At 34.5% G+C, this 24,235-nt stretch overlaps 3 protein-coding genes across 3 annotated transcripts; 1 reads left to right on the top strand and 2 right to left on the bottom strand.

The window, feature by feature from the left end:
* Positions 1 to 3,644: 3,644 nt before the first annotated feature.
* Positions 3,645 to 5,232, bottom strand: LOC145610846 (uncharacterized). Its single transcript, XM_081666123.1, has 3 exons — positions 4,670 to 5,232; positions 4,486 to 4,549; positions 3,645 to 4,130 (listed from the first exon to the last, which is right to left on the bottom strand). The coding sequence occupies exons 1-3, from the start codon at positions 5,230 to 5,232 to the stop codon at positions 3,666 to 3,668; spliced, it is 1,092 nt and encodes a 363-aa protein (XP_081522249.1). The 3' UTR covers positions 3,645 to 3,665.
* A 2,666-nt stretch (positions 5,233 to 7,898) lies between these two features.
* Positions 7,899 to 9,200, bottom strand: LOC145610845 (uncharacterized). The gene is made up of 3 exons (XM_081666122.1): positions 8,496 to 9,200; positions 8,291 to 8,438; positions 7,899 to 8,221 (listed from the first exon to the last, which is right to left on the bottom strand). Exons 1-3 carry the CDS (start codon positions 9,198 to 9,200, stop codon positions 7,899 to 7,901), a joined length of 1,176 nt encoding a protein of 391 aa, XP_081522248.1.
* A 1,928-nt stretch (positions 9,201 to 11,128) lies between these two features.
* On the top strand, positions 11,129 to 23,923 carry LOC145610844 (uncharacterized). Its single transcript, XM_081666121.1, has 5 exons — positions 11,129 to 11,279; positions 13,476 to 13,777; positions 13,882 to 14,116; positions 14,216 to 14,835; positions 23,825 to 23,923. Exons 1-5 carry the CDS (start codon positions 11,129 to 11,131, stop codon positions 23,921 to 23,923), a joined length of 1,407 nt encoding a protein of 468 aa, XP_081522247.1.
* Positions 23,924 to 24,235: the final 312 nt, after the last annotated feature.

The raw sequence follows: 24,235 nt of genomic DNA, 5'->3' as shown, positions 1-24,235 counted from the left end.
TTATGATAAGGTTACTACTATAATCTAATTGTAGAATATTGCTTAATACTTATCTGATTAATATTGTTAAGCATGTACTTCGTATATCATGTATAGCTCTAAGGATAAGTATTCTACTTGATAGCTTTTTTTGTAACCAACTGGAGTTGATGGTGAACTTACCTTAGCTTGTAATTTTGAGGTCAGAAGTTCGAGCCTCCACCAACTAAAAAAATGCTTGGGAGTAGTCCAGGGGGATTCCCTTACCTCCCTCCTTTACTCTATTCAAGCAATGACATGCGGAGTTGGGTTGGCTAAACCTATAAGAGGTGCCAGCTCAGTAGGGTCCTTCTTACCTTAAAAAAATAAAGAAAACTAACATAATGCAAGATGCCTATCTTAGGTTGTATTTAGCTATAAATATCTATTGAGTCTATGATAATAAAGTACAACGCGTTTTGTGGTGCAGCTGACCACACCATGTGGCCATTTGTAAAAGAACAATGTAACCCTATAACACTGACTGAGTAACCCTCTATAACACTAATCAAGTAACTCCTACAACATTGCAACACTGATGAAATAACCCTTTAACATTTGATAAGTAACCCTTATAACACTAACAAAGTAACTCTCATGATGGTTGGTTACATGAAAATTTGTGATATAAAGTAACCTTTTCTCTCTAATTTCTACTCTATGTATATGTTAAAATGGTGAGGTATGTTATCACCCTCAATTCAATCCATTTTTACTTTATTTATTTATTAATTTATTTTAGGTATACAAATCTACCTACCATATTCATTTTTGATGAATTATTTCTCTATACTTTTTGAAAAAATTGTCAAAAATAATACAAATTTTGAGTAGTCCGCTAAAAACAAGTCAAACTTTTGATTATTTTTTTTTGGTGAGCACGAGGGGCAAGCCCCAACTTTTGATTATTTTTAAATAATATAAACTTTGTGGGTTGTCCGCTTTGAACAAGTTGTTTAACTTGCAACCTAAATGACTGGTTAAATTTCTTTCTTTTTTTAATAACTTCCTTTAATAACATAATTAACTCTTAACAACATAATCAACTCTTTTTTTTTAATAAGAATAACATAATTAACTCTTAATAGCAACGAGAGTGAGGGATAGCTCAAGTGGTTAGAGCTCCCCTCCCGGTTCCAAGAGATCTTGGGATCGGTTGCATCCAATTACCACTCCTTGGCGCCGGTCTCCCCTCCCCCACACGTCACCCCTTCCCTCGATCTGGTGTTGGCAAACCACCGAACTCCCTCTTCCCCGCAAAATTTAACCACCGAACTCCCTCCCAACCCCACTATCGGCGGCACCCAGCCCCACTCTCATCGGACCAAAGCCCTTCCTCCCTACCCCTGTAGTCTTTATGAAGTGCCTTTGCTTCAGGTTGACCCTCTCCAGATTTGATTTTATCAACATGTTCTATTGTTTCTGCTAGCCCCAGTCTTTGTATTTAATCATATGACAATAAGTAAACACTTTGAGTTGGCACAGCCAGAGACAAATTTATATTACAAGACCATTGGAATCAGGATATTCCATTACTCAGAGCATCTTTAACGATGAACAAATAAAATTATTTGTGTTACTATTGAAATAAAGTAATGTAAAAAAATTATGGAATGATGAATAGTAGGATGAACAAATGTGAATGGTTTGGAAAACCAAACTATTTGTGAAAATTATTTGTCTGACAAAACTTACTTTTATTGATTATTTTAATAATATATATTGTATTTTAATTTTTTAGAAAAGATAAATTGAAGGTGGGGTAGGTGAATAGTAATATGAACAATATTGTTTTTTGGTTCATTGTTAAGAGGAAAATGTTGGAAATTATGTGTTTGATTCATGTATATGAGAGAGAAAGTATTTTTTTTTTTGTGAATAGTAACATGAACAAATTTTTTGTTGTTCATGAATAAGGATGCTCTCATAAGCAAGTTCAAGTTGTGGAAATACAGGGAATGCCGACCGTCGCTCCTCCTTTTCCCCCCAAAACAACTTTTCCAAAACCTCCGAAACTGGGAGGGGGTGGGATGCTGGGAGTCGGGTGGGTAATGGGAGGGGGTGGGATGCTGGCTCAGCTTTTCCGGCCCGAGAAGGAGAATGTGACGCTAGGCAGGTGGTCGTCGGAGGGCCGAGATGAGGAGCTGGCAACCTTAGCAGGGAGGGGAAGGGGTGGCTGGTGGGGGAGGGGGGTTATTATTTTTTTTTACAATAATAATAATAATAATAATTAATATTATTACATATTAAAAATTAAATATTTAAATAAATAAACAAATTAATTTTTTTAACCCAATTAAACATTGACACGTGTCCTATATACCTATTAATCAAGTCAATAACAGGTCATAACTTGTTTAAAGCGGATGCCTTTAGAAGTTTGTATTATTAAAAAATAATCAAAAGATTGACTTGTTTTTGGCAAACAACTCAAAGTTTGTGTTATTTTTGACAATTTTTCCTTACTTTTTCTTGCAATGACAGGTTAAAATGTAATGGAACAAGCTAAGTAAAATAAAGGAGTATCAAAGTAAACATCAGTTATAGATGGTCAAGGAATGATCTGTAGGGCTTGAACATGTTGAGTGAAACTTAAGTTTGATAACTCCAAGCCGGACTGTAAAATTCTCTAGGCATGCAATGGGCTAGGGATTTGTTTAACATGTTTGCAATCAAAAGCACCTAAGTCACCCCATTTTTATCATGACACTTAGATTTTATTTTAGTTCACCTTCTTAGTCTTTTAGTTATCTCAGATTTGATAAAAAAATTAAAGTTAAGATATGATCATATTAGAATAAATAAGTTCTTATCATGTTTTATTGTGTTATATGTATATGCATCTCTATGACTAAATACACTATATATCTTTAATTTTGTAGCTAAAAAAATTCAGTCTGTCTTGTGTGTGGCCACTTATAAAACAAAAAAGTAGCCCTTATAACACTGATCAAGTAACACTTGCAATACTGACCGGATAACCCCTATAACACTGACTGAGTAACTCATAATCTTTCCTGAAAAAAAAAAGATAACCTTAATCAACAACACAACGTTTACGTTCAATCTATACTATATATTAAAAGGCGTTCCTTTCAAAGGAACGGTGCCACGTGGCACATTTCAAAGTATGTGTGATATGTCTCAATGCCACATCATCATCCAAAGTAGCCACGTAAACTAGCCACTTCACTTAGCAAAATAAAATATGCTTTGAACCCATAACCTCCAATACATATAGGTAATACATTTACCATCTCAACCAACTATTATCAATGTTTCAAGTTTAACATAATATTATATATTCATTTCAATTATTAAGTAAATTAGAGGGAATATAATCCATTTATTTCTCACAAGAGTAAATATAAATAAAATAAAATAAAAAAAGGTGACATTCAAAGCAACGCCCGAAACACTACACACACAAACTATACAATAGTCGAACATAATTATGTACACAAACTAACAACCCGGGGTACACAATAGTTTTATTATGAAACAAACATACACCAGTACACAAGAGACACTAATTCTAGCAATAATCCAGAAATCACATCAACTTGCACACATACATTTATTTATTTATAGGAGAGTTGCATTTATCACTCAGCATATGGACAGCACATCGTTGAATTATAATTAATTCAACTGTCGTGAGAGATCTCATTTGCAATGGCCATACCATTAGGCATAGTAGCTGAATAAAACTTGAGATCATCCAAGTTAGGCGGCACTTTACCACCAGTCCCTAAAATGAGTTTAAGAATCGCACCAGTCGCGGCAGCAAAGAGAATGCCAACCACAGCACCAACCACGAACCCAGCCATCGAAACCATCAGAACACCTAATTGTGCATTTGCTACTACAGTTCCCACTGCAGAGCTAACAGCCACATTTACAGCATAAGAGACTGCTCCTGAAAGCACTGACACGGCGCTGTTTAACGCAGACTCAAGCTTGTGCTCAGCTGTGAAGATGTCCCATGCCATTATGCCTGCAGTTACTGCCATCGTCGCAACCCCACCTGCTGTTGCGCCTGGAGGCTTGCGCCTCTTGTATATGGTTGGGATCTTTGCGCGCCCTGATTCCACTATGATGCTGTTGTATACCTGTTCGATGGAATCATGTTCATCTATGTTAGTAGAACTAAATCAAACAAACAAACAAATTCTTAATTTCACTGTAGCCCCGGCTACACAATCTCTGACCAAGTAACCCTGAGTAATCCCTGACCGACGGAGTAACTCCATCCAGCCACACTATGTGGCCAACCGCATAAGAAAATTTGTGATTATACATTGATATCCATCCTTAGGCCTTAAAATTCCTATCATTGATATTATTGACCACTTGATTAGTGCCAAATAAAAGACAATATGTTCTCTGTTGTTCAACAGAGCTAGTAGCAAAATTAATCAAAATATTTTAAACAAATACAAATATATTATTCGAAGTAGTAGTTACCTCAAGCTTTTGGTCTTCTTCCAAGAATTCAAATTCATCTTTATATCCAAGTTTGTTCTTGTGCCTGAATTTTATATTTATGTCAAGAAAAATAGATACTTATATTAGCTAGTACATTAACACGTCAAAAATCAATTATTGTAAAAGAGAAACAACATGTTATCAAAGAGCTGGATTGTTGTACCTGCTAACAAGGCTTGGAAACTCAATTCCCTCTATCTTGAGAGCATCAGAGTAAGCCTTGGAGTGAGCACGAGACGTGCCGCTTCGCAAGTTTGTAACATATTCAAACATAGATGTCTTGTAATAAGCCACTTCCTCAGCAAAACTTTCAATATCATTGACACCCCTGGAATCAACCGTATTAAGTTCAGTGGCCATGTCGTCGAAGTGTGTCTTAAGGCTTTCGACGACAGTCACTCGCATACCACAGTTCTGAATACACTGCAGGCCCATGTTGACACCATACTTGACATAATCCTGAATATCTGTAGCAATGTTCGCCTTCAGCTTGTCAGTGTCCCTCGCTGCCTCATGCTTGTTGCGTAAATCAGTACTTGTTTGTAGGAGTGTGACAACAATGTCATAAGCATTGTTGCATTCTTCGAGGTACTTGGCTCGATCAGGCTCCGATTTGATGCTTAGACTGAGTGGCTCTTCCTGGTTCCTCAGTACTTTTGCAAGCTTTCGTAGTTGTTTGTCCTCCATCAATAATAGTAGATCGTCCTGCGCTCGTACCTCGGCCATATTATATTTTGTTGTTTGATGCTTCAGACCTTCAATGATACAATTCCATGAAAAAAGAAAGGTCAAACTTGTTAAGATTAATATATGACAATAAGTAATTAATCATACTTGAAAACAAATTCTATGAACATCAAACAATGTTACTGAAGAAAAAAGCAGAGAAAAAGCAGAGAAAAGCAAAGAAAAGCAATATAACATGATTTTAGTAGACTACAATTTATTTTTAGAAAAGCAAAGAAAAAGCAGAGAAACTCACTGAAGCAAAATAAAAGAAAGCAGAATGTTAGAAGTGTGGAAAGTAGTGGCTATTACTCAACTAATCAAGCACGTTATTTATATATAGGAAAACACAACTACATTAGGGTAGAATACTAACCTAAGATAGTAAGATAACATGATTTTATCTACTTTAGGGTGATTAGCTATCTTAATTTTATTATGCCTAATATAAAACACAACTATATTAAGTAGAATACTAACCTAAACATTAGATATAGTACAAATTGAAAAACAAAAAAAAGCAACTCCGATCTCAAGAAATTCAATAATTTATTCGGATTATACCAAAGTTTTTGTGTACACTATCTAGGTGTAGAGTAATTTTAGTGTACACGCACAACCAAATAAAAAAAAATTAAAAAATAATAAAAAGCCTATACAATTACACAAAATTTTATATGTGGATGGTCACACTGCGTGGCCGGGGTTATTCGGTCGGTCAAGGATTAATTGGTCGGTCAGGGATTACTTGGTCACTCAGTCGGTTAGGGGCTACTCGATCGATAAAAAGACTACCCGATCTATGTTTTAGTGCGTGTCAGCCAGCCACACGGTTTGGCCAGCCACACAGAAAACACACTAATTCAACTAAGTAATTACCAACGATTTATTCCGCCATCACAAATTAATGATATGCTTAAATCTGTAATGATCGATGACTATATAGTACCCATAGTTTATGACACAAATTTATTTAATTTTAAGGAAATTTTGATTTTTACCACCTTCAAATAACGACTTTATTGAATTTACCACCTCCAAAAAAAAAAGATTTACTTTACCACCTCATAAAAAAATAAAATATCAGTTTTACCACCAATCACCTCCAACTAACGAATTCCGTCCATAATCCGTTAGTGGGGCCTACCTTGCACACGTTGATGACAATCACCAATTGCTTTGGTTTGTAGAAATGTTGATGATAATCGATTTGTATTCTGTTGTTGGTGATTTGGCTTCTCAGTTTTTAGGTGTTAGTTTTGGTTTTGGGTATTAAAGCCTAGCCACCAAATCTCGACCACCCATAAAGCCCATTCTAATTCCAACTACTCTAAAAACCCTAGCCACCACCAAATTTCGCACTCCTAAAACCCTAACCACCACCTAATTCCGACCACCTCCCTAACCCATACACCAAATTCCGGCCCCTCCTTAGTCACACACGAAATTCCGACCAACCGAGGTAGTTGATTTTGTTGCTGGTTGGTTTACACAGAAGATCGGGGAAGATGAAGAAGAAACATCAAAAAGCTGGGCCCTACTAACGGATTCGTTGACGGAATCCGTTAATTGGTGGTAAAATCGAATTTTTGGAAATTTTGTTGGTGGTAAAGTAAATCTTTTTTTTTGGAGGTGGGAAATTCAATTAAGTGGTTATTTGAAGGTGGTAAAAGTCAAATTTTCCTAATTTTAAATTGTATTATAGTCTTATCGAGTTATTTACAATAAATTTAAAAAAAATTTCCTCTTCTTTTCTCTCTGGTCTCTTTCTTTCTTCTTTCCTCTCTTTCATACTACTCATCTCGTTCTCATGTCACTCTCCTCTTTGAGTTTTCTGTTTCTCCTAGCGAACAAGTAAGCAACTGACCATAATTTTAATGGTTTGTAACGATTTAAAGTTTTAGTAATGAAATTTGATCAATCTAGAGTTTTCATGTTCGAATTTGACCTTATAGAGACATAACTAATGATATGAAAAAGATGTGTTAGATTATGGAAATAATCTTTGGTAATTATCTTGCATATATTTAGTGTATATCTTTCCTAGTTTAGCTTAGCTTAACCTAGAAGCCTAATCTTGTATATATACTAATCTTTGATGAATGAGAAAGCTACGGCAAATATTCACATATTCTCTCAAGATATATTTCCATTTTGTTATTAGTTTTGGGTGGTTGTGTAGTGTGTTAAGGGTTATGCATGCATGGTGTGAGTGTTATTAAGTGCAAGTGTGAGTATTTTTTTTATTCTAAAATGTAAAAGAATGCAAAGAGCTTACTATTTATAACATGAGTGTGGGATGCTCTTCCTATTGCCAAAGATTTTAAGGATGAAACCTCGTTTTAGGCTCTGGTTTGTGGACGGGATTTTGAGCTTCTCATCCTCTTTTATTTACCCCATTTGTTATAATAAACTAGTATCCGATTAGCTTTGATCTGGTCGCACCATATGTTGGGCGCCGTCTATATTAGGCCTTATGGTGATAAGGCCATGAGTATCACGTTCTCTTAGAGCTAGGCACTGTAAGATTTGGGTGCAATTTATTTGTTTCTATTCAAGGGGGAATCTAAGAAAAAATAGTTAGCGTATATACCTTACCTCTTATGCCATTTTTTTTTTTGACAAGACGATCTAACGAACGAAACTCAAACGAGAACAGAAAAAAACTAGAAGGCCCACAACAAAAGACGACGCTGACGAGCTTGAGATGCCAGCCAATGAGCCGGAGTTACCCACTGACGAGGTACCTTTCGAATAACCCAAATGGAAAACCGACCAACCAAATCCCTAATGTCCTGGAATAGCCATAAACAAGAAATATCCCGACATCCCTTGGCATTAAGGAGAGTTAACAAGTTGGAGCAATCCGTATAGATCAGCAGACTATGAAACCCACGACGATCAGCAGCCTTCAGGCCCCACAAACAGGCCTGTAACTCCGACTGAAAAGCTGAAGAGGAAGTAAAAGCTCTTGCACCACCACCAATAACTGTGTCAGAATATGGACTTCAAAAAATCCAACCTGCTCCCGCAGCATTATCTCGGGTAGAATAAGCACCATCGAACACAAGACAGACATCTGCTGGAGTGGCAGAGGAACCCTGGAGGTAAGAAGATAAAAAAGCCGGCTGCCTGACAACGCAAGAGACAATCCCGGACTGACGAACAGAAGCTCTAAATTCTTCAGCCACAGAACTCCGAGAGACCTAGTCTTGCATAATATGGAGAATGAGAGTAGGAGAAATAACAGCCCGGCGAAACACCTTGTGATTTCGAGCAATCCAAACAGCCCAAAGGAAAGAGACAAAGTTGATCAAAGTATCCCAAAGCTTATTTCTTCGTAACTCTAAAACCACGTCTACAAACCAGGCAGAGAAACGAATTTCACGACTAACGTGCAAGGAAGAAAGTAAGGGAGCAGTCATCCAGACACTTGAAACAAAGGGACAATCACGAAATAGATGATCAACAGACTCATAATGGCGAAGACAGAGAACACAAGTAGTATCCACTGGAACCCCCCGCTGCTGTAAAATTCCATATAGAGGTAAGGCATTGTGAAGAACCTTCCAACAAAATAATTGCAATTTTGGCAGAAGCGGCAAACCCCAGAAGACCTTCCACCATGAAGAAGGAAACCAAGAACTGCTTGAGAGGTAGGCAGAACGACTAATCAACCTAGCATAGGCCGATTTTGTAGTGAAGACCCCATCTTTGGAATACTTCCAGTACACGAAATCATCCATTGGTCTACTCGGGCGTTCTAAGGCCAAAATACGACTAGCCGTAGAAGAATCAAACAACTGGTGAACCCGAGAAACATCCCACGCGTAAGAACGCGGATCAATAATAGAAGAAACATGAGACGGGAAAGGCGCCTCACAATTATCACGAAACGAGATTGGGTTCCCATTAACCCAAGAGTCCTGAAGAATGCGAACCTGGGAACCCGAACCAGGCAAGGCCATCTTCTAATACCGATAATCCTTGTAAAAGGCCTTGACACCCCTATGAGGAGCCAGGAATCCGCCGAGTTTGGAGGTGAAGGAGAGAAGGATAACGAGCCGTGAAGAGTCTGGAGACAAGGAGCTGGGGTTATGATGAATGCGCCAGCACTGACGAGCCAGCAGAACCGAGTTGAAAGAATGGAGCTGACGAATTCCCAATCCCCCTTGACCCTTTGGAAGGTGCAAAAGAGCATTAGAACGCAAAGCCAAGCCGCGGGAACTGGAATCTGACTTCCACCAGAATCTTGCTAATAGGCTATCCACCTTGGAGCAAATAGACGAGGGCACCTTAAAAACAGATAGGATATGATTAAACGAAGCAACCAGGACAGAATTGATGATGACCAACTTAGCTGCTGACGAAAGGCCTAGCGTAGCAAAAGCTGACAGACGTTGAACCACCTTATCAATTAGAAATCTAAAATCAGCAACCTTGCTACGACCCAGCTCCACCGGAACACCCAAATACGAACCCAGAGTAGGCTTGCAATGCAATTTAAAGCTCCAGGCAAGGAAATCCTGATAGTCCGTAGGAGTGTTAGGACTAAATTTAACAAAGGATTTCTGAAGATTAATCACCTGACCAGACAAGGAACAAAAATTCGAAAGAAGAGCCATAAGATTCTCACAAGCCTCGGGGGAAACTTGCAGGAATAAAAGAGAATCATCATCAGTGTGGTCTTCGCTAGGGCGATCCCCTGTCTTCTTTTTTATTCGTCCTTTGTATGGAGGTTCTGTCTGCAATGATCCGGAAAGCTGAGCGAGCATCAATCAAAGGCAACGATAAGTCAACAACCAATTTAATACGAGGGTGTGGTATGGGAAACTAACCATTAGTGTCATCCACCATAGTTACCTCACCTACGTGTGACAACACGGTAGATGCTATCTCCGAAGTGGAGTAACGGACCGGAAGACCTTCCACGCGAACCCATAATTCCACTAAGTGCAAATTGAGATTAAGAGGAACGGAGTGCCCCCGGAGACGTTGAAGCACAAACATAGCACTAAGAAAGTGAACCCAACCTCGAGCATCAAGCTCCGCTGCATCCTATTGCGTTCCAAAAAGAAAATATAATCCCTCCCATAGGGATACACTCGAACTGGAGCTCGAAAGTGCCAGAATCTAGAAACTTGTCGTTGAATATTAACAGGGGTGAAATCTTCCTTATTGATTCTATCATCCCAACAACGACCTATGACACTACAATTCCAATCTAAGTTGAGATTGTCATCAAGAGGAGGAGCAGGAATATAATCCTCTCCTATTATATGAGGGTAAACGAAGGTGGTAGGATTTAGAAAACGAGACATGATTGAGAATAGACGGTGATTCCTAGAACGAACACTAGTGCAACTGATGAACAGTTGAAGGATAAACTTATGAAGAAAAATTAGGAAAAAGTAAGGCGAAAAAAGAGTAAAATTTCGTGAGAGTTTCTCACTCTAAAACTTTCTCTACTAATGTGGGTTATTATAATGGGCTTCCAACAGATTCAGAATTGGGCTGGCCCAATTTCTTTGATGGTGATCCGTATTATCAAGCTTCACATCCACATCCGAACCCGGATCAGGTGGTCCCGGATTCAGCTCCGAATATTCCTAATTTTTCTCCGCCTCCAATAGGACCTTCCGGGCCGGTTTTCGACGACCCTTTCGGTGCCGGTCCTAGCAATTGGGAAGGGACAGCAGCTGCTGCTTCACCATCGCCCATTCTTTCTTCTTCGTTTCCGGTCGACAGTTCTGACAACTCGGGCTATGTTGCAGATTCGTCTTCAGCGGCTTTCGAATTTTTCACCACACCTGAGATTGAAGAGGTTTAACCTTCTGATGAGCATGATAATTTTGGTGAAGGCTTCACTTCTTCCGATTCGGATTCAGCGGTCCCCATGGAGTGTTCGCCACCACTATCACCGCCTTTAGCGGCGAAGGTTTCTTCTCCAATTAAAAGCTCCTCTTGTTCTCCTCTGCGCAAAGTCGGCAGTAAGCTGCGATCTTATTCACCATTGAAGCTCCGTAAGAGTGGCGAGAAGATGTGCGGTTTATGTTCCAATAGCTCCACCACAACGCTCTAAGATGGGTCCTCAAAGGAGGTTGGGAATATATGTTGGGTTTGAATCCCCGTCAATAATTAAATATCTTGAACCTACAACAGGGGATTTATTTACGGCTCGTTTTGCAGATTGTCATTTTAACGAGTCACTTTTCCCAACTTTAGGGGGAGAAAAAAGAGAGCTGGAAAAGGAAATTAAATGGAATGAATTATCATTATCCCATCTTGATCCTCGAACTAAACAATGTGAATTGGAAGTTCAAAAGACAATTCATTTACAAAGTTTAGCGAATCAATTGCCAGACTCGTTTGCTGACCCAAAAAGAGTGACCAAGTCACATATTCCAGCTGTAAATGCTCCATTTAAAATAGAAGTCCCGGAAGGACAAAATAAATTTGCTAATGAGTCTAAACCACGTCAGAAACGTGGAAGACCAATAGGTTCCAAAGATAAGAATCCTCGGAAAAGAAAAGGAGCATTGATTGATGATGGTCAAATTGAGGAAACAATTTTCGAAGGATCTCCAGAAGAGAATTTAGACATGATACAGGAAGAAATTCAGGTACCTGATAATGAAGAAATTTCAACAAATTATATCATGTCTTGAATTACATGGAACCGAAATCAAATCGACGTCGATGATGTTTTTGCATGCAATGTAGCATTAGATGTCATGGATAATAATGAGGATCATGAACCAAAATCCATTGAAGAATGTAGACAAAGAAATGATTGGCCAAAATGGAAAGAAGCAATTGAAGCAGAATTAAAATCTTTTGAAAAAAGAGAAGTATTCGGAACTGTAGTCCGTACACCTAAAGGTGTAAAGCCAGTGGGATATAAATGGGTCTTTGTGCGAAAGAGAAATGAAAAGGGTGAAGTTGTAAGATATAAGGCACGCTTAGTTGCACAAGGATTCTCACAAAGACCTGGTATTGATTATGAGGAGACGTATTCTCCTGTGGTGGATGCAACTACTTTTAGATTTTTGATTAGTCTGGCAATAAGAGAAAGACTTGACTTACGTTTGATGGATGTAGTCACAGCTTATTTATATGGCCCACTGGATAATGACATTTACATGAAGCTCCCAGAAGGATTCAAACTGCCAGAAGCAGCAAAATCTAGTTCTCGAGAACATTTCTGTATTAAATTGAACAAATCTCTTTATGGATTGAAACAATCTGGGCGTATGTGGTATAACCGTCTAAGTGAGTATTTGTTAAAAGAAGGTTATAAGAATGATCCTATCAGCCCATGTATTTTTATAAAGAAATTTGGATCGGGATTTGTTATAATTGCGGTGTATGTTGATGACTTGAATATCATTGGAACTCCTGAAGAGATTTCAGTGACTGTCAGTTATTTAAAGAAAGAGTTCGAAATGAAAGATCTTGGAAAGACAAAATTCTGCTTGGGGTTACAAATAGAGCACCTAGAGAATGGAATCCTTGTGCATCAATCAACATACATAGAAAAGGTTCTTAAAAGATTCTCTATGGATACATCACATCCATTGAGTAGCCCTATGGTTGTAAGATCACTTGAAGTAGATAAAGATCCATTCCGACCTCGGGAAAATGATGAAGAGATTCTTGGTCCTGAAGTACCATATCTTAGTGCAATTGGAGCGCTAATGTACCTTGCAAGTCATACACGACCCGACATATCATTTTCAGTTAATTTATTAGCAAGGTTTAGTTCATGTCCAACCCAGAGGCATTGGAATGGAATAAAACATTTACTTCGTTATCTTCTGGGTTTATTTTTCCCAAAGTTGTCCAAAGAAAATTTGATTGGTTTTGCAGATGCAGGTTATTTATCTGATCCTCATAATGGTCGATCACAAACTAGATATGTGTTCACATATGGTGGTACTGCCATTTCTTGGCTAGTATACTTACGGAGTGATCAATATAATAGTTTTGTTTAGAGTATGGTGCTGATAACGTATTATAAAATAATAATCATAAAAGCATATTGTAACCTGACATACAACCTTGTAAAAAAAAAACAAAACCGAAGGCGTATAAGGTGAATTGAAGGATATGAATGACATATTGGAGTCAATTTCAAATGTGGTAATTATTGGTGATTTTAACCAAGTGGAGTATAGCTCAGACAAATTAGGGGGGTAGTTTTTCTATCCCAAGTCAATTGGACTTTATAAATTGGAGGATAGATCTGGATTTGATTGATGTTCCTTTCTCTGGTCCTCATTATACTTGGACTAATAATAGATTAGATTCTGATCCTATTTTCGAGCGTCTTGATCGGGCTTATGGCTTTTCCACTTGGTTTACCAATTACCCTGATACTAAACTTCTACATCAACCCATTTTATTTTCAGATCATGCTGCTATTATTCTCTCTGATACGGCTGATCCTGATTTCAGTAAACGTCCATATAGGGTTGAGAACTGGTGTCTGTCAGCTCCAGCTATACACAACATTATCGTTTCCGTCTTCTCCTCTTTTTTCCTGGTTCCCCCATGTTCACTTTATCCCGAAAATTGTCTGTTGCTCGGGATCGACTTCTCGCTTGGTGTATCTCCCATAAGAAAGCTTGGGGTATTAATTGAAAACAGTTGGTTTTTGATGTTTATCAAGCTTCGCAATCTCTGTGCACTCGTGCAGACCGGTGTTTGTTCGTTTCTATCAAGAATGAGAAAATGGAAGAGGCAAAGGCGGCCTACATTTTCTGGCAACAACGAGCTAAAACAAAGTGGGATTCTTTAGGAGACTCGCATTCTCGTCTTTTGTTTTCTAAGGTTCAATCTCGTAAATGGAAAAATAAGATTTTGGGTCTTCGAGATTCTTCTGGTTGCTGGCACTAAGATTCGGATCATATTACCTCTATTACACTTGCCTTTTATAAAGAGCTTTATTCAGTTTCTCCAGAGGTTTCCACGTTTAATTCAGATTGGTGGGATAGTCTTTGTCTTCCTACTCTTTCTTCTGCTCAGATAGAGATTCTGATGAAGCCTTTTACCCAGGATGAAATTTGCACTGCTATTTTTAGCATTGATGATGGTAAGTCTCCTGGTCCGGATGGCTTTCCTTCGGCTTTCTTTAAATCTTTATGGGATTCGGTAGGTAACTCGGTTGTTGCAGCGGTTCAACATTTCTTTGTTCATGGTTATATGTTGAAGGACTGGAATCGGACTTTCTTGGCTTTACTTTCGAAGGTGGATAATCCAGAGTTCATTTCTCAATACCGCCCTAAAGGTCTTTGTAATGTGATCTATAAGTGTGTTGCAAAATGCCTTACTAGTCGTCTGCATCAGGTGCTGCCTAGTTTGGTTGCAGATTTCCAAAATGCCTTTGTTCCGGGAAGGCTTCTCTCGGATAATGCCCTGATTGCTCATGAAGTCCCTTCTTTCATGAATAAGTCAAAAGCTAAAAAGAAATTCTTCGCAGCCATCAAGTTGGATATGAATAAAGCCTATGACAGGGTAAATTGGGATTTCCTGTTTCGTTTGCTTCAAGCTTATGGTTTTCCCCCTTATTGGATCCACATTATTCGTCAATGTGTATCGACGGTATCCTATCAAGTTCTGGTCAATGGTAATCCTCTTCTTATGCCATTTTTTTTTCCTAAAAAAAAGAGAGGACCACTACGTTACTATCTTCTAACTTCTTGAATATGACACAAAAGGTAATAGTGACAATTTATGTAGCCCTATAAGAATTAAATATATATTTTATAGTGATACAAATATGTGAATTCATGACAAAATTAAGCGTCAATTGATCTACTTAATGTTTATTGATTTTCGATCTTTAAATTTTAAGTTTCTTATATGTAGCCCTTAGGATAATGCTAAGTTATCATTTTCCAACCAAAAAATATGAAAAATACCGTACAATATTTAACGCCCTAAATTTTGTGATGTTCGTTTGACATGCAAAATCTATCATATTAATTTAACTCGCTCGAGCTAATTAACATAATATATATTGAGACCCAAACCTAAACATGACCCTACTTAGATATGTTTCAATCTCAACATAACTTGCAAATTATTACAAATTTTTACCTACACCCCATGGCAGGGAACACTACCTGCACCCCCCACCCTCCGCGCTTGCCCCTGCCCCTACCCCTACCCCTTTTCATTTAAGAATTTCCTGCAAATTTTTATTACATGTTCATTTTTGAATTGGTAAATGTTCATTTATGTATCATTAGATGTTCATTTTTATAACAAGGAGTTTTTTTTTGTTCAAATTAATATATTTTCTGAATTGAATTTTAAGAATTTCCGTAAAAGAAAAAAAAAAGGAGAGAAAAGTTATTTATAAGGATTACTGCGTTCAAATCATTTTTATTATAAGAAGCATTGCATCATCTAATGCTCATTTTTGTTTATTCGTGTTTCAACAAATGTTCATTTTTGTATCATCAAATGTTCATTTCAAGAGCTATGTGTAACTTTCATAGTAAGATGTATAGTATACAAATACATACGTCTCAGAATTCTACTTATTTAAATAAAACGTTTTTAAAAAATAATTTCCAATATAAAATAAATTTAATTTAATTAAAATAATAATGCATTTCTATATAACTATACTATTACATGTATTAATTGTTTCAAAAACATGAAAGTGAACCAAATGTACATGTGTCTTGTTAAATGAACTTCTTTGTTACATTTGATATAATAAAGTGTATATATGTATATCCTCCTTGTTGCACCTCTAATATATATATGTGTGTTTTCCATGAAATATATAATATGAGCACAATATATTTATCGCCTTCAACTTCCTTACTTGATTATCCTGTACAATAAGAGATTGATCAAGTTTTTTTTTTTTTTTTTTTTTTTTTTTTTTTTTTTTTTTTTTTGGTAAAAAAGAAAAAAAAATTATAACAACACATTCCAAACAAAAGTACGTTAAATCTAAGGATTCAAAATTGAACTTTTACGCATTAATAATAATTACAAATTCAAATTTGAACAAATTATAAACATATAAAAATATTTCAATTTGAAAATGAAAACATAAAAAATCTAAATGAACATGTATCTACTTCTAAATGAACATGTATTAAATTATAAATGAACATTTATTAATATAAAAAAGAACATATATAAAAAAAATTCAAAGGAATATCTATAAATGTAAATGACCATTTAAAATAATAATTCAATATGTCAAAATATAACTTAATATGTATTGATATTAAATCTATAGTAATATATAAAGTGAAAGGGGTTTTGGGTTATAAATTTTACTTTCCCAAAATACCCCTTTCATCTTTTGTTTTTTATGTTTTTTGAAAAAAATAATCATCCTTTTTTTAAAAAAAAAAATACAACTACCATCTAAAAAAAAAAACTACCATGTTGGTTCAAAAAAATAAGAAAATTTCTTCTTTTCTTTTTAAATATTTTTAAGGAAAGTCAAATTTTATTTTTTAGCCTACATAACATCAACATATATTTTTTTATAATTTTTTATCAACAATTTTTAAACCTACTAATATTTTGTTTATTAGAAAAATGAGATGATATTGTGAAAAAAAAACCAAAGAATCGAGTTTGATAGATACTATATTGCACACGCACGCATTGTGTGCGTCTCTTAACTTGTGTGGATAAAGTACCATAAGACTAAATTATATTTTAAAATATAATCATCAAAGGTTTATGATGAATGAACAATAGGTGATTTATTTTTGAACATTTTTTGATATGTGAATGAACATACATTAATATATGTGTGAATATACACATATCCTAATAAACATCTATGTATCAAATTCGAAAAAGCATCTATCAATATTAGTGCTAAAATGTATGTAATATAATATTCAAATGACGCTTATGAGCATATAATTTAACATGAAGTTAAATATGTATTATTATAGTCTATGTATGTGGATATTTTCAATATGAGAATGAACATGTACGTATTTACATTCAAATACGCATATGTTTAAATACCAGTAAACATTCATTAATATATAAAGATCATAAAAAAAATTAGGGTAATCTTCTCTAAAGAATGAACACAAGTAGATGTAAGGTAAGAATGTAAATGATCATATATTAATATCATAATGAACATCTATCAAAATGAAAATGAATATTTACCGAAAATGAACATTTGTTCAGCAACCGTCTTCTCCGACGGAATCTTCGAAGTGTTCTTCTCTGTTTCATTTCTACAAAAATACCACCAAATATAGTAGATTTAGTTTTAGTCTATTTTCCACAAAAATAAGTGTAATTATTGTAGATTTTGTTTTAGAATATCAAAACGCACAAAAAAAAATACAAAATCTAGGGTTCACACTCAAAATTCTACTTAAATGAACAAATTTTACTCTTCGGTTTTGGAATTTAGTTGCGATTGACGAACTTTATCTCGAATGTCAGACATTTTTAGATGTTTTATGCAATTTGCAGTAATTTTGAAGCAATTTGTAGTGAGTTTCATGTAAAATTTTGGTTTTGATGACAGAGAATTCCACGAAAAATGTGTTTGAAATGAAGTTTTTTCTTTTTTGTATATAAATGTGAGGAATGGACAGTTACTCTCATTTACCATGGTCAGTGGGTGGTAACTGCATGGTTAGTGAGGTATGGGTAAGGATTTTATTGTAATTTGGGGGGGGGGGGGGGGTAGGTAGTTATGGCTACAAGGGGGTGTAGCAGCCATTAGGAATTAGCAAATTATTGACCAAAATCAAGCCCAACTCAAATTGAGAACCAACCCAAACCAAGAATGACCCATTCCCAATCTATTCAAACCTATACTTAGCTCTCCCAACTCAAATTCAACCTAGAGAACATTCAATATGGCCCAATAATTTTCCTTTTTTTAATAAAAAACACAAATTATTTACGTGTGGCTATTCATTATAGCCTTATAGGGGTTACTTCGTTAGGGTAGTAATAGAGATTACTGGTCAGTTTTAAAGGGGTTACTTCGTCAGTGCTATAGGGTTAATTCGTCAATGTTATGGGGGTCACTTGATCAGTGTTATATGGGTTGCTTTGTTAGCACTAGAGAGGTTACTTGGTCAGTGCTATAGGGGTTACTTTGTTCTTTTAAAAATGGTCACACGGTGTGGTCGGTCACACACAAAACGGGCAGAAAAAAATTTACCCACCCACACGATATCCTACCTATTTTATGTGTATCATTAAAATTTTATCCCGCCAATCAATAGAATATGGCCTCGTTCTTTTGAGCTTCTGGCAGAGCAGAGCAGAGCAGATTTCAGCAAAGTAGAGCATAGCAGATTGAAGCAGAGCAGAGCAGATTTCATTATTATTATTATTATTATTATTATTATTATTATTATTATTATTATTATTATTATTATTATTATTATTATTATTATTATTATCATTATTATTATTACTATTATTATTATTATTATTATTATTATTATTATTATTATTACTATTACTACTACTACTACTACTACTACTACTACTACTACTAATACTAATACTATAATAATAATAGTAATGATTTATTATTGTTATTAAATATTAAATATTATTATAATTATTATTATTACTACTACTACCACCACCACCACCACCACGACTACTACCACCACCACTACTACCACTACCACTACCACTACCACTACTACATAATTATATTATTATTATTAATATTATTATTATTAAATATTAATTATTATTATTATTATTATTAAATATTAAATTTTTAATATTATTATTATTAAATATTTATTATTATTATTAAATATTAATTATATATTATTATTAAATATTAATTATATTGTTATTATTAAATATTAATTATATTATTATTATTAAATATTTATTATTATTATTAAATATTATTTATTTTTTATTATTAAATATTATTTATTTTTTATTATTAAATATTAATTATATTATTATTATTATTAAATATTTATTATTATTATTAAATATTATTTATTTTTTATTATTAAATATTAATTATTATTATCATTAAGTATTAATTATTTATTTATTATGATTAAATATACATTATTATTATAATAATTCACTATTAAGTATTAATTTTTAGCAGGGCAGAGCAGAGCAGATTGAAGCAGATTTCAGCAGAGCAGAGCAGAGCAAAGCAGAGCAGATTTCAGCAAAGCAAAGCAGAGCAGAGCATCTCTAAAGAACGGGGCCTTAATCCTTCACATATTTCTTTAAATTTTGTCGAATAGGAAGCGTTTCAGATATTAATTGTAGAATTAATGCTACCCAGTTATCATTGACTTGAAACTGAATTCCGACGCAACCAAGTTCTCAATTATATTCGTCAGCACGCGCTCTAAATTCACTCACCATTCTCACACAAAGACACTTTTGGATGACGCGTTGGAGTTAGATAAGCTTATGCCTAAAGAGATTAAGCGTTTAGCCTTTTTGTATAAGTGCTTATAATTTGTTTTTAATCCACAAAGGTAATACGGAGTATTGATTATATAACTAACCAAAATATTATGAAGAGTTGGAGAAGCTAAAAGATCAAATAATTAATCTATATCTATATCTATATCTATACTAAGGGCATGTATGTTCTAATTCACTGAATTGAGCTGAACTGAACTGAATTTATTGGAGCTGAACTGAACTGAACCGAATATTTTATGAGAGAAGGAAATTAAGAACTGAACTGAACTGAACTGAACTTATTGGAGCTTAATTAGCTGAACTGAAATGATTTGAAAATAAGCTGAAGAGAACATGCCCTTTATTAGTATTTAAAGACACAAACCATCATCTTCATCATGCCACATGTAAATTAATTTTTTCACCATTGCCACATGTCACCTCATTTAACTTTTGTTTTTTTTTAATCCCCTTTTTATATTAAAATAAATAAATAAATAAATAATAGCTTTAATTCAATACATGTATGAATGTTGTTTGGTTTCACTTTCCCCCAACTAATTATATTCTACAATTACATTCAATTTTCACCCCTACTTTCTTTATAAACTATTCATTTTTCTATAAAAACATATTATAAAATAAAAATTTATATTCTATACCTATAAACAATCCGTCTATTACACGGGCCAGAAGACTAGTTAAATATTGAAAGAGAGCCATGATAACCCTAAACGTCCAGTTAATCATGGGAATTAAGAGGGGGTTACAAGGAAGAAGAAGAGACCCGCATCCAATCGGGCAACCAATATGCAACACAACATGACATTACCCGAGTCAAACTTGACCTACAATTTTCCAACCCATACCCGTCCTAAACACCTGAATTGATAGGTTATACTCGTATGACAAGTATTTACTCATGGGATCAGATTTTTGAGCCAATTTCAAGACAAGAAGGATTATTGGAATTTGGAAGCTTATGAATTATTTTGTTCCTAATACTGATTTGACTAATTATGGCTTACAGAGTTGCTAGTGATGGGTTAGTTTATCATGTATCATGATAAATTGATAAGATGATATTGTTGCGTTACAAAGTCGATCTTACCGTAATCTCTTATTCTCTTGCAGTACGTTATATTATAACTACTCGTATTATTAAACTATTAAACAAGTGCTACAAAATTTGGATGATGATTAACAGTAATATACTCCCTCCGTCTCTTTTTGATAGTCCTTATGGGCATTTTTCACGAGAATTAATAAACACAAATATGAATAGTAAAATACCTTGAAAAAGTAAATTGACATTGGGTATACAAAAAAGTAGAGAGAGAAAGTAATAAAAGTACTGGGAAAACAAAATTTACATGAGAGATTTAAATTTGCACAAGTATTGTTGCAAATTGGAGGAAATTTTGGTAAAAATTAATACTAATGGTTGTTGGAAAAAACAAATGGGGTGAACATTTTGGGACTAAAATTTGCTCATAAGGGACTATCAAAAGGGGACGGAGGTAGTATTTTTTTTTTTATTATTATTGCTAATAATCATAGATTCATAGATCAATGCTAGAAAATTAAAAAAAATAATATTTTCATGGCAAAGCTGAATTATGGCTTAGACAGTCCAAAAGCATGATTAATTGATTTAATTAATTTTATAAAAAGATTTGGTATAACTACTTTATTTTATTTTGCTTCACGTGATATTGCCAAAACCTGTCAATTATGAGTATTATTAATTATTATTATTTTCCATTCAAAAAATTAATTATTATTATTACAAAAATTAACTAGGTAATAATTGAATTCAGAAGATTTATTAAATACAATAAAATACATACAATAATCAATTAGGGGCATTTAAAACCCTTACACAACACAATGATTGATAATCTGCTCAACAAATTAAAATCAGACAATTATTCTTTTATCCCTATTTTTTTTTTTTTTTTTTTTTTTTGCCACAATTGACTTTTTAAGGTCTTCGGGATTTTAAAATATAAGACAAAACTAATAAAATTTCACATATGACTATAAGTTTCAGTATATTATGGTCAAAGAATTAAAGTTTGACCTATATTTTAGCTATGATAATGGAGCAAAAAAATAGGGATGGAGGAAGTAAGTACTTCCTTTGTTCCTAAAAGTTCAACTAATTTTGTATTTGTGCGGTTTCAATGGGCATCTTTGATGATTAATATATTCAGCTATAAATAAGTGAAATTTAATAAGTTGATATTTGGTAAATTTGCATTGAAGTTAGTGAATCTAATAAGATCCTCTATGCTATTTTATTTCTTTTGTGTAAATTATAAAATATGATAAAGTTATTTATTTTTAATTACCTTATGAATACTAAAGGAGACGAACTTTCATAAACTGAGATAGTTTACTCAATTTGTTGAAAATATTGGTTGTATCAAGCTTACAAGAATAATAATATATAGAATTCACAAAATTAATTTTGAGAAATTGGGTACCGTGATTGGATAGCCATTGCCTGGCTTGTAAGCAAAATTTGGACGGTTCAAGGTACAAAACATTATGAACTATTCGTTTCCTAAGGTTAATATTAGGGGGCGTTTGGTTAGTGTATTTTTTGGATTGAAAACGGATTTGATTAAACCGATATCATTATCGTGAGTTTGGTTAGAGGGCACTATAACAATCACCAATAATTAAAAATGTCTGGATTCCATGTAATAATTAAGAGGATAATATATATTTAAGGGGCTAAATTTATTGAAAGAATAATACAAGGGGGTAATATTTCATTTTTCATACTTTGGTAACAATACTGCTGTATTAATTATGGAAGAAGAAATCAAGAGTAAGCAACAAGTAGAAGTAGAGGAGAGAGAATTTAGAGATGAGAATAGAAGCTTTAAGCAAAAATGGAGATGAAAAAGATGAATAGGTGAGAACACCCTAGGAGGGAGATGGGAAAGAAGGCAGAGGAGGCACGTGAGAGTAGTAGGCTGAGTATTTTTTTGGGAGGAAAAAGTTACTCTAGGGTGGGCCTAGGTAACAGTTTACCCACTTTATTGTTTAACCAATGTCAAACCCATTTTTATCTAGGATCTGTTCATATTTATTTAATTTCAGTTCAGTTCATTTTAGTTCAGCTCTTGATTTCATTCTTTCATAAATTTTTCAGTTTAATTCAGCTCCAATCAGTTCAGTTCAGTTTCGTTCAGCTCAGTTCAGTTAATGTGAATAGGCCCTTACTCTTGTATTTCTTTCTCCCCTATTTCCCCCAATATAGGTGACCCCTTAGGATATGCTTGGATTGGGGGTAATACATTAATGGGGTAATAAAAGTCAAACTAAGCAAAATGAATGTGAAAATAGGGAAAAAGGAGATAGTGATGATGTGATTGTAAGAAGATTATGTAGTGATGGTATGGTGTGAGGTGAAGAAAGAGGAATCAATACCCTTATTTTGGGGGTAATAATTACACTAAGGAGAGGATGGGTAACTATTACCCTCATTATGAGAGTAATAATTCCTCCATCTCTCTCTTTTCCTCATGGCACAACTAGCTTATTTCATTTGTAAGCACCATGTCTCCTACAACAACATCTCTAATTATTTTTGTTTTTTCAAGTTTGACTTTTAGTACCCTCTTAATGTATTACCCCCAATCCAAGCATGCCAAGGTAATGATTACCCCTTATTTGTTACGTCTCAAAAACTTAGAGTAACAAATACCCTTAACCTCCTCGATCACAAAATTCCTATTTCTCTCCTTCACTCCCAACATTTTTCTCTCCTCTTCTCTCTACTAGCGATCTACACTGCTAGCTGCTCTCTTCTGGTGAGGCGTGAGATTGGGGCTTTGGATCTTCATTGTTCTTGCAATTGTTTGTAATTTTTTTAGCTTTTAACTATTCTTTTTTTCAATAATATACGTTAATTTTTATTTGCTTTTGGTTGAAAATTTGTCATCAAAAACTATTTTGTGAGTAAATTATACTATTGTTGGAATTTTGTGTAAATATTTGCTCAATATTATTGATAATTGTTGATTATATTGGGGGTTTGGGTAGTTGATACATTATTTTTGTTCAATTTTGTACTTCATTGCATAAATGCCTACCAAGTGTTCGATGAAATGCTCAATAAAGTTTGAGTGCTCTTTTGCATGATTAGAAGGGCAATAGCAATAAGAGGTTTGTGGGAACAATTCAGGCACAAACCTCTTGTTGTTGGGTTGAGGTTTGTGTAGACAACTGGTTTGTATTTGCTTAGTTGGCAAAAATTGAAGTTTTTCACTTTTTTTTTTTTTTTTTTAAGGAAAAAAGTTGTAGGGTTAAATTTAATGAGTTGTATTGATAGTGGGTCCCTACATAAACCTGTAAATAGATTTATCCATTGTTGATGAAAGGTTTGTTAGGGAAGAGGTTTGTGTAATGATGACGTGTCAAGTGAACAAACCTCTTAAAGGTTTGTTCTATTGTGGATGCCCTTATTAGCTAATAGCGATCATCAATTTAGTATTATTAGCTAATCGTGATCATCAATTTAGTATTATTAGCTAATCGTGATCATCAATTTAGTATT

Source organism: Chenopodium album, chromosome 24 (genome assembly GCF_948465745.1).
Source record: "Chenopodium album chromosome 24, dcCheAlbu1.1, whole genome shotgun sequence".
In the NCBI taxonomy this organism is placed as follows: domain Eukaryota; kingdom Viridiplantae; phylum Streptophyta; class Magnoliopsida; order Caryophyllales; family Amaranthaceae; genus Chenopodium; species Chenopodium album.
Note: the sequence above shows the minus strand (reverse complement) of the source record. Positions and strands in the feature narration are given on the sequence as shown.

Bases quoted from the DNA above. Each gene is read 5' to 3' on its own strand.
- LOC145610846 (XM_081666123.1), bottom strand. From the start codon at position 5,232: ATGGCCGAGGTACGAGCGCAGGACGATCTACTATTATTGATGGAGGAC. The intron at 4,550-4,669 runs GTACAACAATCC...TATAAAATTCAG, and splicing joins TTTCCAAGCCTTGTTAGCAG to GCACAAGAACAAACTTGGAT. The intron at 4,131-4,485 runs GTAACTACTACT...TCCATCGAACAG, and splicing joins AAGAAGACCAAAAGCTTGAG to GTATACAACAGCATCATAGT.
- LOC145610845 (XM_081666122.1), bottom strand. From the start codon at position 9,200: ATGGCCTTGCCTGGTTCGGGTTCCCAGGTTCGCATTCTTCAGGACTCT. The intron at 8,439-8,495 runs GTGTTTCGCCGG...ATGCAAGACTAG, and splicing joins GGATTGCTCGAAATCACAAG to GTCTCTCGGAGTTCTGTGGC. The intron at 8,222-8,290 runs GTGCTTATTCTA...ATTCTGACACAG, and splicing joins TGTCTGTCTTGTGTTCGATG to TTATTGGTGGTGGTGCAAGA.
- LOC145610844 (XM_081666121.1), top strand. From the start codon at position 11,129: ATGGAGTGTTCGCCACCACTATCACCGCCTTTAGCGGCGAAGGTTTCT. The intron at 14,117-14,215 runs GTTGCTGGCACT...CGTTTAATTCAG, and splicing joins GGGTCTTCGAGATTCTTCTG to ATTGGTGGGATAGTCTTTGT. The intron at 14,836-23,824 runs GTATCCTATCAA...TTGCATGATTAG, and splicing joins TTCGTCAATGTGTATCGACG to AAGGGCAATAGCAATAAGAG.